The 13,041-nt window shown below is 37.6% G+C and overlaps 1 protein-coding gene across 2 annotated transcripts in view; it reads left to right on the forward strand.

Moving 5' to 3' along the window:
- LOC309591543 (aldehyde oxidase-like) overlaps positions 1–13,041 on the forward strand; it is a 50,497-nt gene that overhangs the window by 25,637 nt on the left and 11,819 nt on the right. For both annotated transcript variants that reach the window (XM_082314044.1, XM_082314045.1), the window contains exons 19-28: positions 611–737; positions 1,267–1,389; positions 3,108–3,204; positions 4,137–4,261; positions 5,736–5,869; positions 7,181–7,268; positions 8,308–8,394; positions 10,704–10,895; positions 11,190–11,417; positions 12,482–12,577. In XM_082314044.1, the coding sequence (XP_082170170.1) occupies positions 611–737; positions 1,267–1,389; positions 3,108–3,204; positions 4,137–4,261; positions 5,736–5,869; positions 7,181–7,268; positions 8,308–8,394; positions 10,704–10,895; positions 11,190–11,417; positions 12,482–12,577 (1,297 nt within the window). The remainder of the gene's footprint in view (positions 1–610; positions 738–1,266; positions 1,390–3,107; positions 3,205–4,136; positions 4,262–5,735; positions 5,870–7,180; positions 7,269–8,307; positions 8,395–10,703; positions 10,896–11,189; positions 11,418–12,481; positions 12,578–13,041) is intronic.

Genomic DNA, 13,041 nt, shown 5'->3' on the forward strand with positions numbered 1-13,041 from the left:
ACCGCCATCCCTGTGAGTCAGTAGGATTTATTCACTCTCTGTTGTCTTCTGATCCGGGTGTCCAGAGAAGATGCCTGTAGATGTGCTGGGATCTTGATGACCTGCTAAACTAGGTGTTATCACAACATGCCATTCTTACAGACCTTCTGCCGTTCTTTCTTTCTACACCCATACATTCCCATTCATTCTCCATTTATACTGGTCTTGCCATTTCTATTATAATTCTCTACATGAACTCTCCATTTGTAGATGCTTATTTGTATCAGTTTGATATCTGTGTAGGCTGTGAGGTCATAGAAAGTTGCAGTTGTAGCATCATAATTATGCAGTGATTTTTATTAAATCAATGCAGTTCAGGCAGTCTAACGAGCCAATGGCTTCCCTGTTGTATCTAGAGTATTTCACAGAAATGAAGCAGGTTAGTAGAATTTTTAAATTGCCTTTGACATGTACTTCTTCACATGCCAGAGATAGAAGGAAAACACATGTCTGAACCTAGGAGCAGATCCTGGCAGTACAAGAAACATATCTCTGTATTGTGTTGCCTTCCTCTGTGCAACACTTCGTAAAACTAATGAATTACACTTCTCTCTTCCCATATCCCAATCAGATCTATAGATACCTCAGAGGCTCTGAAAGCACCAGGTGTGTTCGATATCATAACAGCTCATGATGTACCAGCTACAAATGAGTTTTACTACTCCAATGATCCAGAGATTATATTTGCAAGAGACAAGGTATAACTATGATCTTTTTAAAACCGATTTTCTTAATTTTTACTGTTTTTCTTCAGATTTTTGTAATGAAATTTTATTTGCTGACTCTTGAATTTCTGTATTGTGTGTACATCAGGGAATCACTTTAGGCATATAATAAGGTAAATTCTCACAATTTTTTCCTCCCTTTTATACTTCAAAACAGCTGATGTACATTATATTCTGTCTAGAGAAAAATATATAAATCGGAAGAATACAGATTAAACCTCACAAAACCATCTGAGTTGTTAGAAGAGTATATTTCATTGAAAGTTAGGTTCCCAAATCGCTTATCCATTTTTAATACTGTATTTTCCTTGATTCCCCAGTTATACTGGTATTTCTAATAATTCGTTAGCTTCATGGATGATCTAAAAAATACAAAGATCCTAAGTCAAAACAAAATTCTAAAAAGGAAACATGAATAGTGGTTAGACGAGAGAAGAACATCAGCAGCACATATGGGAATAATCTGAATCCACTGTTCTATTAAGTGATGTGTATTTTACAGGTGATTTGTGTGGGTCAGATTGTCTGTGCTGTGGTTGCAGATTCAGCTGTTCATGTCAAACAAGCAGCTGCAAAAGTGAAGATAGAGTATGAAGTGCTGGAACCAGTGATCTTAACAATTGAGGTACTAATAATTTCTTTTCTCTTGCTTTTTTATTGTTTTATCTACATAATTAATGGAAGAAGCAGTTCACACTCGTCACTTGCTTTTTAAACATGATTTTCTAAGGGAACAAGGTGAATATGAACACCCAATTAACCAGTCTGTCAGTGTCCCTATACATAACTTTTCAACCTTTTGGATCATTTTGACCACTTATGATAGACAGGCAACAGTCTCAAAGGTATTAAGGTCCCACAGGTTTCATAATAATAAACATAAGAGTAGAAAAGAATAATTCTTTTGATGTTCCCAGTGAGGAAAAGGCAATGAGCACGCTGGTTGTTTATAATTCTTTTGGTAGCTACCAGTTGGTCAATCAAGGTGTGTGTATTGGCTGAACAATCAGCTCCTGCTTATCTGTAGCATTTTGTATCTGTTTTCAGGCTAGCAAGCCAACAAAGTCAGGCTGGAGATGTAGGAAGTGTTGGGGGAATGAGAGGTGAAAGATGTTAGGGACATAGAACATTTTAGAAATGTGATGTGGGAGTCATAGGGGAAATAGACTTACGCTGGGTTAATGAGATGAGTAGAAGTAAGGAACTAAGGACACATTTGCAGGGAACCAGCATTAGTTCTGGTAAGTTGCTTGTCCTGGTTTTGGCTGGGATAGAGTTAATTTTCTTCCTAGTAGCTGGTATAGTGCTGTGTTTTGGAACTAGTATGAGAATAAGGTTGATGACACACTGATGTTTTAGTTGTTGCTAAGTAGTGCTTACACCAGTCAAGGACTTTTCAGCTTCCCATGCTCTGCCAGGTGCACAAGAACCTGGGAGAGGGCACAGCCAGGACCGCTGACCCAGACTGGCCAAGGGGCTATTCCATACCATAGGCTCAGTGTATAAGCTGGGGGGAGTTGGCCAGGAGTGGGGAACTGCTGGTCGGGGACAGGCTGGGCATTGGTCAGCAGGCGGTGAGCAATTGCATTGTGCATCACATGCTTTGTATATCATTATTATTATTACTGCTATTTTACTTTATTTCAATTATTAAACTGGTCTTATCTCAACCCACAAGTTCTCTCACTTTTACTCTTCTGATTCTCTCCCCCATCCCACCGGGGGCGGGGAGTGAACGAGCAGCGGTGTGGTGCTTAGTTGCTGGCTGGGTTTAAACCACGACATTGCTTTACAGCTTGTTTCCATAATGCGTGTGGGGTGTAACAGAACAGTCTTTCTCATAAAAAAAATAGAAGTAGTCTCTTTTTAAAGACTGGCAAATTTGTCTAATATTTCATTACAGTTGAAAGTCCAATGAAGTCTTATTAGAAATAAAGCAAATCATGCTTAATAAATAGATTCTACTTTTACTTACTCCTTGTGATTTCTTCCCTTCTTAATGGCATCACTCTTTGGCTGATGGGGTTGCATTCTTATTCTGTGCTCCCTTGGTCACTTGCTAGATGTAGGACAGGAACGAGCAGGTTGAATAAACTGAATGTATTTCCTTCAGAAACTGCTATCATCAGTAACATGAGATACATCGAGAAAGAATTGCTGGAACTGAATACAAACTCGTCAACAATGACAGTAAAGTGATGAAATACACTTGTTCATTGACTTTGATAGCTGGTGGCTCAAATCTCTGAAGAGAATGGTGTTTCTCCTGAGAGTAAAATGCCACAACAAGCTGAGAACCTTTAAAATACTTTAAAAAACTATTTTTCTTTTTCTCCACTGCAGGAAGCTATAAAGCACAACTCATTCTTTGAGCCAAAAAGAACATTAGAACAAGGAAATGTTGATCAGGCATTTGAAACTGTTGATAATATAATTGAAGGTAAACTACAGAATACATTCGGTGAGAAGTTGTGGTCAGTATTTGGGTTTGTCTGTCTGTTCTTCAAGTCCCAGTTCTACCTTTTTTCCAAACAGCCATTAGGCCTGAGAAAGCTCTTGGTCACCTGGAAGGAAGTGTGATTAAACCTAGTGGTCTTGTGGTCCTGCTACTACGTTCAAGCTTTCTGCATCTTCTGTCCTTGAAACAGAATCACAGAATAATTAGGTTGGAAGGGGGTCATCTAGTCCAACCTCCTGCTTAAAGCAGGTGCAGTTAGAGCAGGTTACTAAGGGCCATGTCCAATCAGGTTTTGGATACCTCCAAAGATGGAGATTCCACAACCTCTATAGGCACCTCTTCCAATGTTTGAACACTTCTATGGTGAATTCTTTTTTCTTATATCGAGTTGGAATTTCTTGTGTTCATTGCCTCTTATCCTTCCACTGTCCATCTCTGAGAACAGTCTCGCTCACTCTTTTCTACACCCTCCCATTACGTAGTTGTAGACAGCAATAAGATCTCCCCTTAACCGTTTTCTTCTTGTCAATGAATAAATCCAGTTCTCTCAGCCTCATCTGATACAACCTGTGGTCCAGCCCCTTACCGTCTTGGTGGCTGCCTTCTTGACCTGGTCCAGTATGTCCATGCTTTGTTTAATTTATCTATGTTTTATTTAATATTGTCATTACTTGTAGGCAATATTGTTTCACTGTTAATCAAGTTCTGTTTATGCCACTGAAAAAGACCAATTTAATCCTGCAAAGGGTTTCATCTGTGGTTTTATTTTAGATGTTTCTCCTTCATGCAAAAAGCATCATAAGATTTGATACTGATTACCATAATTTACATGATGATGGGCAGTTAGTTCTTTCCTGGTTCGTTTCTTCTGTCCTTTTCCCTCAGTAACACTTGTGTTTTTCTCTTTGGATCAGGGGAGATTCGCATTGGGGGACAGGAACACTTTTACATGGAGACTCAGAGTGTGCTTGCTGTTCCAAAAGGAGAGGATAAAGAAATGGATGTGTATGTGTCGACACAGCACCCAGCAATTATTCAGGTAATACAGAGCATTCTCAGAGGAAGTGGTTGAACATGTGACAATAGAGCTTTCTAAGTTTGGTTTACAAATCCATCTTAACAGTTTAGAAGCAGTAGGAACATGAAATTACACATCTGGATTATCCAACAACAGCTGCTTTGTAGTACTGCTGTATCCTCATAAACACTGACTACTACACTGTGAGGATAAGGAGGAAGTAAAAGTTTCTTATTTCCCTTTGAACAAAGTACCTCATGCCCCACTATTGTAAGCATGAAGAGCTCCCTGTAGAGTGCTGAGGCTCCCCCATCCCCGTTAGCTTTCCACTGAGGGTAGGAGCGATCAGCAACCTGCAGAGTCAGAGCCTGCTGAGGGTTTGATCAATGCTAATAGCTGTAGGTGAGACTGTTGCTCCATGCCAAAATCATAATCATAGAATGGTTTGGGTTTGAAGGAACCTTTAAAGATCATCTAATCCAACCCCCCTGCCATAGACAGGGTTATCGTTCACTAGATCAAGTTTCTCAAAGCCCTGTCCAACCTGACCTTGAACACTTCCAATGATAGGGCATCCACAACTTTTCTGGGCAACCTGTTCCAGTGTCTCACCACCTCATTGTAAAAGATTTCTTCCTTATGTCCAATCTAAACCTACCCTCTTTCAGTTTAAAACCATTGCCCCTTGTCCTGTCAGTACAGGCCTTGGTAAAAAGTCTTTCTGTTTCTTATAAGCCCCGTTTATATATTGAAAGGCCACAATAAGGTCTTCCTGGAGACTTCTCTTCTGCGGGCTGAACAACTCCAACTCTCTCAGCCTTTCTTCATAGGAGAGGTGTTCCAGCCCTCTGATCATTTTCATGATGGTAAATGGTAAAGCAAATGCTGACATAGCATATGGTCTATGTAGCAATAGCTGTGGTGCATGAAACTGATAGTATTTCAGACTCAACACTGGCATTTTGTGTTCAAAGCCCAGATCACCTCCTTTTATCATTTCCATTATTGTTGTATTGCTAATAGCCAAGAAGCATGAAGAACTTTTTGTTTGAGAAAATTATTTGAAGCAAGAATATTTCTGACACTAGCAAGACCTTAGATTATTAAAAAACAAATGATTTTATTTGAGTTAAAAATTAAAATCAAATTTATGATCTTAGTAATAAAAATAATTAAAACTGTGTTCCAATCCCTTTTTCTTAAACGTGAAGCTTCTTACTGTTTAGGTAATGAAATCCAAGGGTATTATTCTTCACTCCTGTCCATGGTCATTTCACAGTCTCCATGGCAGAGATTTTAAATGTGAACACTGCTGAGTGTTGTTATCTTTTTCTTGCTTTTTAACCTAGGGTAAAGGAATAAATTTTTTTTCATCTGATTTAAAAAAAACCCTAGAAACACATATGGAACCCTTTTCTAGAAAAGGTTTTTATTTCAGAACCTAACTTTTAGGCTTAGTTTGAGTTGGCATAAAAGATTAACACTGGTTTTACAGGAGATGGTAGCTGCAACTTTAGGCGTTCCAGCCAACAGGATCATGTGCCATGTTAAACGAGTTGGTGGAGCTTTTGGTGGGAAACTCCTGAAAGCCGGCTTACTGGCATCAGTTGTTGCAGTGGCAGCAAACAAGTAAGTGCAGTATGTGTGTATTGGGATATGAAGAGAAAATAGGGTGAACAAATTTTGCATTTTGGCTAAAATGCTTTTTCCTCCTTTCCCAAAGTTGCTAGCCAAAAAGTCATAAAATCCTGACTGCTCACATTTTCTAAGACTGTTCAGTGCATTTCTTTGTTTTGTTTTGTTTTGTTAGACTGCTTATGTTAAGCAGCTCTAGCCTCAACTAAATTAATGGGACTTGAAGAAGTTGGTATTAGTATAAGCTAGAAATATTCTTGAAATGATTGAGGATTTCAAAAGGATCAGTCCCTAACTACTGAGGCTTTGTATGTACATTCAAAACACGACATTAACCATCCAGATGTGAACTTCACTGGCACAGCAGGATGCAGAAGGAAGAGTTCATGAGTGGAACTGCTTTGAAGAACAAGTAGTACTAGTTCAGTGCCCGACATCTTTCAGACAAAATTAGCTTAAATCTATTAGATATTATGTTTTTGCTAATACTACTTGAATTAGTTTAGGAACCTTAACACATAAAGCTCCATCCCCCACCCTCCAAATTTGGCAGGACAATATTGGCAATTAGCTGTCAGGGGATAGTAACCTCTTTCATAAGCATAACTGATTTGCTGCAGAATGCACATCAGGCTACACCTTGTCTTAGCCAAAATGATCTTGTAATCTGAGTGGTTAGCTCAACGCATTTCTCTTGTTACTGTTGTACAAACTGCTCTTGATTATTTTTGGCCATATTATCTGTGTTTTGGAATAACCAGGCCATGCTAAAAATAATCTTTTTTTATAGCTTAAACAATCTTTTTTTATTGTTAAGATTTTATTTTACATCTTATGTCCGTTTTTTCAAAAGTAACTATTTTAAATGGTATATGCATTTGTAGACTAATTTTCATACTTTTATTATTATCCATGGTTTGGTTTTATTCCAAGGCACCCTATTTCAGTATGATTCTGAATAGCTAAGACGTGACTATTTCTTGCTTAAGGTTGAATGCTAACTGCTGTTAGCTCACTTAACACATTTCAGTCTTAACACTGAAATAACAATTTATTCAGAAGAATTTTGGACTGAGTTATCTCATTGGCTTCAAGAGATGAAATGAAAATTCTGACGTGATTGTAAATGCAAAAGAATGTGAACTCTGGACATAGCTTTAAGCATATATTTAAGCCTATTAAAGTTAAGTTTAATCTACATGCATGTTTATATGAATGGCTAGATCTGGATACATGATGAGTAACCATCTTGTTAATAACATCTCTTATTTTGACTGAAATTTGACTTTTCTTTTGTTGATTTAGAACCAACAGAGCAGTTCGTCTTATACTGAGCCGAGGGGATGATATGTTAATCACTGGTGGCCGACATCCTTTTATTGGTAAATATAAAGTGAGTGCCACAAGAATTCAGTGAAAAAATACCGGCCCATATTCTGTGAATAAGTATTTCAGTGTTACTGGTTAATATTTGTTCTATTAATGAAAATTAGTATAATCAATTCAATTTTAAAACAAAAATACTAGCCAGATAACCAAGAGATAAAAGTTGCTCTACAGTCCTTTCTCTGCTTCTGCCTCTATCTCTGCAGGTTTGGTTTTTTTTTTTTTTTTTCCCCCTAGTCCCTTCATGTCCTTTTCCTTTTATAGCTCTTTCTGTCTTTCTTTCGGGGAACAGGAAACCAAACTAGCTCAGACTTCTTCTGCAGAGGTTTATTTTAAACCGTCCATATGGTTAGGTTCACACAAAGGAGCAGCTAGTTTTTCACAGAAAGTGTCATACAGGAAAACTCACCCTGTGGAGGAAATTAATCTCTTCCCTGCTCATGCACTGTCATCAGTCATAACTATTCATTAGGACAATTTCTGCCACCTTTTCCATCTCTACTACATAGGTAAAGTAAGAGAGGTTTTATAAGATGCTTCCCTTAAGTTGAAAATGAGCTGTAGCTCGTGTTGAGAATTCAGGAACTATTAGTGGCAGCAGGTGAACAGAAAGATGTGAGATAAGGATAACATTTCTTCATTAAGAAAAACAAATGTCATACTCCATCTGCCAGACACTATTCTTACAGTCAAAGTGGGATTTGACTTTGTGTACAGTGAACATTCCTAGACGACATGCTCATCAGCCATCTCAGGAAATATACAGGAAACGACTGGACTTCCCTGCTTCTTCCTTTCCCAATGGGCTGATGTTGCTTGTTATATGCTGTACCTATACAGATCACAGATGCCTGGTGGGCGAGCCAATATCTTAGGAACACACTTTCTTTCTCTCTTGCCCTCCTATAGTTTTAGTGAATGCTGCCCAGAAATGAATAGTGCAGTATAACCCTAATGGTGTGGGTTGCATTCGTTTTCAAAATATACAAACACTGAAGAAATAAATGAATGCCAAAATCTAAATAGGTTATTATTGGTCCTTCTAGGTTGGCTTCATGAATGATGGTAGGATCAAAGCTGTAGATGCCAAATACTACATTAATGGAGGATGCACCCCTGATGAATCTGTTGTGGTAAGGATTTTATAAGCTGACAAATCTTATAACATGGAGGAATCATTATCTGGAAAATTATGAAGGCCAAATTCCCTTGCACATGTATTGTTAATCATATAGCCTTTTGATGTAGGGACTGTGAGTTGTTGGAAAATCTACACCTAGGAGTTTAACCTTTGCTTATTCAGTTCAGTGAAGCACTATACTACTTTTTGATATTTTCCTACGCGTTCACTTCATGAATGGTTTCTCAGGCTTATTTTCCCATTATAAACATGTCAACTAACAATATATTTCTTTTAAAATACATAGCACCTCCATTGGTGCCTGCCTAAAGCTTTATGTCTACAAGGCTGGGAAGACCTTTCTTAGCCTTCAGAAAATGCGTAGTGATAGTTGTTCTGTTACTATCTCTATTCATTTCTGTACTGGGCCTGCATTTATTGTGCTGTATACCTCAGTTCCTCACTTATAGGTCTGCAAAGTATAAAATGTTGCTTGCTTTAATATCAGTCACTAGCTATTTGTGTTTGCATAGGCTATTCTAGCTGTAACGGAAATGTTTGAGGTTACTACCCCTCATCTGCTTGTCATTGCCCCACCTATGGGTATTTTCTGCACTCTGAAATCTGTCAGTGTAACTGCCCATGCTATTGCTGCATAACCTGGTTTTGAAAAATAACCTGGGTTAGAAAAAAATCCACTATTAAAAGCATGTACATTAATCCAGATCACATGCCAGAACCATCTTAAGATGAAATTCTACAAAGATACAGTGAAGCTGGTGGACTTAGAATTGGAGGCAGTGATAACCAGCTGAGTAACCTTTCCACCCAACTCAGCTACAGCTGGAATAGCACATGTGATAACAGCCTAACTCTCTAACATCACTCCCTAATTAATTAGATCAATAACCTGTAGTCTAGCTGTGTGATTCCATTTGATTCTATCAGTATAGCATTAATAATTCAACACTTTTAAAAGGAGAAGTAAGTTTATTGGAAATAAAATTATAAGCGTTACCAAACTTACAGTCCAGTTTGTTTTCTGGGCCGGTGTGACTTATCTGTGTGTTCCCAAGACAGTATTTTGGGATTTATTCTTTATTTAGAGAGGACCTTATTCTATGGGAGCCTAGCCCTGGAGAGAGCCAAGATGCTTGATGCTCATCGTCATAAAGCCTGGTCTTCCAGCATGGGAATTGAATATCAGTAATCTATGCTTAACTTAGTTATTGTTCAGTCAACAATTAATAATATGTTTTAATTCTCTGTGGTTGCATCAAGATTAGAGCAGACATTTCTGGGAAGAAACTTTGGCATAGCTAAGAGTTGTATTATAACAATACATTGTATTCACTCTGATTTATCAATAACCCTCTTAAGACTGATCAGCTTCATATATATTCTTTCTCTGAAGTCCATAGAAGTAGTGGTCATAATAAAAAAAAAAAAATTACTCTTTTTCTTTCATTCTGCAAATTACATTTCAACTTATATTTCCTAAGTGAAAAGGTAGCATTATATGACGTTATTCATATGCATAGTTATTACAGCAAAACTATTTTCAGTTGTTTCTATGCAGAAATGTTTTGAAGTTTATTGTTTAAAACTCAGTGGGAACAGTAGGAATACAAGCTTAAATTTGCCATTCTGAGAAATCTACTTAACACTGAAGAGAGCTAGTGGCCTCTACATGAGGCATCAAAACATTTTAAACTTATTTATTTATTTTCATACTGACTCCTAGAGCCTAATTTGAGGTATCTAATATGGGATTTTACTTTTCTTGTATTTTTGTGTTTGTCATGTGGAATCTCCAAAAGAAAAATGTAAGAACCAGAAGACATGGTAGACTGCAGTACATATGCTTTCTGGTGGAACTAAACCTTAACTGTGAATTTCCATAGGACGTGATAATTCCGAATGCTTTCATCAGTTCCTTTCATAGTCCTATTGCTTTAAGTCTAATCTGCCTGGTTTTAGTTCTGTGTGGCTTTTGATATCAAAGTAGGAGCAAAATGAATCGTAAAATGAAGTATCTGTCACATCCTTAACTACTGACCAGCACTCGACTACTAGTAACATCAGCTGTGTTCTGTGAATATCACAAAAGAACTGAAGACTAATATGCTGCATGAGAAATATACGAATAAAGTCTGTATGTGAGCATAAGAGTATTCTTACTACCAGTGATTGACAGAAACCCAATTTCAAAGCTAATTGTCTCAAGTTAAGGTCTTTATATGAGATGAGGAAGATTTAAATGTGAATTTGAAAGAAGCACTGTTCTGACATTTAACTATACCTGTTTGTCCCCTACCTCAGGTAGCAGAAGTATCCTTATTAAAAATGGACAACGCATACAAGATTCCCAACTTGAGGTGCTGGGCTTATGCCTGCAAAACAAACTTGCCATCAAACACAGCGTTCCGAGGGTTTGGCTTTCCCCAGGCAGCACTGGTGACAGAAACTTGGATAACAGGAGTTGCAGATAAAACTGGTTTACCACCAGAAAAGGTGACGAAATGAAGGCATCTTCTCTGCTAAAATGAAGTCCATGCAGTTGGAAAATTAAAACCCTTTAGATTAGCTCAACCGTTTGAACAAATCTTTCCTAAGTCAAACATAATTTGTGTTAAAATTCATACTTTTTTTTAATCAATGTTGAATGAATAGCATGCTCTTGCAAACTGAACCAAACTGGTAATTGTTCAAAAAACATACGGTAATCTTGTTGTCTACTAGTCCCTCCAAATGGTCAGTCTGCCTTTAAACAGGATTGTGTGATAGCTGTTTATTTTATTATTTCAGATTAGGGAAATAAATATGTATAAGAAGAACGAGCAGACACACTTCAAACAAAAGCTTGATCCACAAAACTTAATACGGTGTTGGAATGAATGTATGGAGATATCTGCATACCACAGTAGGAAAACAGCTGTCAATGAATTTAACAAACAAAATTACTGGAAGAAAAAGGGGATTGCCATTGTACCAATGAAGTTTCCGTTTGGACTAGGCACACGTTATCTTTCTCAGGTTAGTTTCTTTAAAGAATAAGTGAGCTAAGCTTTTTATCCATAGAAGATTACAGTTACTCTACCCTAGGATATAAAATGTGTTATCTTTCAACTTCTGCAAGACTATCCTCCTCCTAATGGTTGGTTGTTCTCTGAAGGCTACACTTGCTTCTAGCTCTCTTCAAGCTGAGATCAAAGTTGTTTGGTTTTCAGGACCCAGGCAGCTTGGACCCTGTCTCCTTAAAGGCCACTCCCATCTCTTGTGATGTGGTATTGGTATAGACGAGTTGAACACTTTTATGAAAAATTGTTGAAGACTCATGGCAAAGTGTTCATTAGATAAGTCATCCATTCTAGATATAGCTCTGAGCTTACTCTTTCTGACTGTGGGGGTACTATGGGATGCTGTGCTTAATGACTTTTGATGTCATCAAAGACTAAATTTAAAGAAGAGGAGGACAGTAGTATTTTTGGTCTATGTATTTTGTTTAATGTATATATCCAGTGCTTCTGGAATAGGCAGCATTTTATCAATTGAAAATTAATTGATAGACTTGTATCATATCAAACTGTCGGTCTCTGTTTAAGACTAAAGTCACAGGATCTTTGTAGTCTACAGTGCTACTTCCAACTGAGTCCAGGAGGAAAATCTCATTCAGAACTTTCCTCCTGTGTCTAATGCTGACAGCCTGCTCAACTCATGCAGTTAAAAAACCTGTATCCAAAGGCTCTCAAACATCAGTGAGAGAGAAAATGGAACTTGCAGCAATTTGTGTGTACAGCCACTAGTGAGGGAGGTCCTCCACCTTCTTTTGGAACCACTGAGATACTGTTGCCAGGTGTAGATTTATTTCAGGATTTAGCAACAGAAAAAACAGACCTCCAAGGATTTGTATCTTTTTCTTTTGAAGTTCATTACAGACGAAAAGCAGGGACTAGTGTACCAAATTTTGCCTTATAGCATTAAACAGATAAATTGAAATACAGTTCAAAACTGTGTCTGTCTTTTTTGATTCATCAATTCATCACTGTATACAACACATTTCTCATTAGTTTAAGCTTGATTTTGTTTTTCTTTTTTAGGCTGCTGCTCTGGTTCATATTTATACTGATGGGTCTGTGCTTCTGACACATGGTGGCATTGAAATGGGGCAAGGTATTCATACAAAAATGATCCAGGTAACAAATGATCCAAACAAGTATTACTTGTGCTTTATCTGTCACGCAGATAAACAGTGTGAAGGTTTTCTTCTTGGTTAGTTAGTGTACCAGTAGGACAGTTTCTTTGTCAGCATAGCCACTGCTTCTTTGCATTGATAGAGTTAGGAAGCAAAGATGCCTTCATTAAGGGTCATAGAGAGAGCAGAACGAAAAAACAGCTTGTTTATTTTTTATTCTTCCAATGGTATGTGAAGAGGCATATTAGAAGTAAGATTTTTTGGGGGCTAATCCCATAAAACCCATGGTAAAAAAAAGACAGTCAGTACTCAGATTAGTACACAGTCCAGGTGATATTATTATGATCACATTTGTTTAATGGATAATTGAGAGACAGATCTGTAAAGATATTTATCACGTCAATGAAAGCTTGGGATCTGGGCCTGCATAATTTGCCTTAAGTCATACAGGGTATAAGTAGCAAA

The sequence above is a fragment of the Platalea leucorodia genome, assembly GCF_965183815.1.
Source record: "Platalea leucorodia genome assembly, chromosome: 5".
Taxonomy (NCBI): Eukaryota; Metazoa; Chordata; class Aves; order Pelecaniformes; family Threskiornithidae; genus Platalea; species Platalea leucorodia.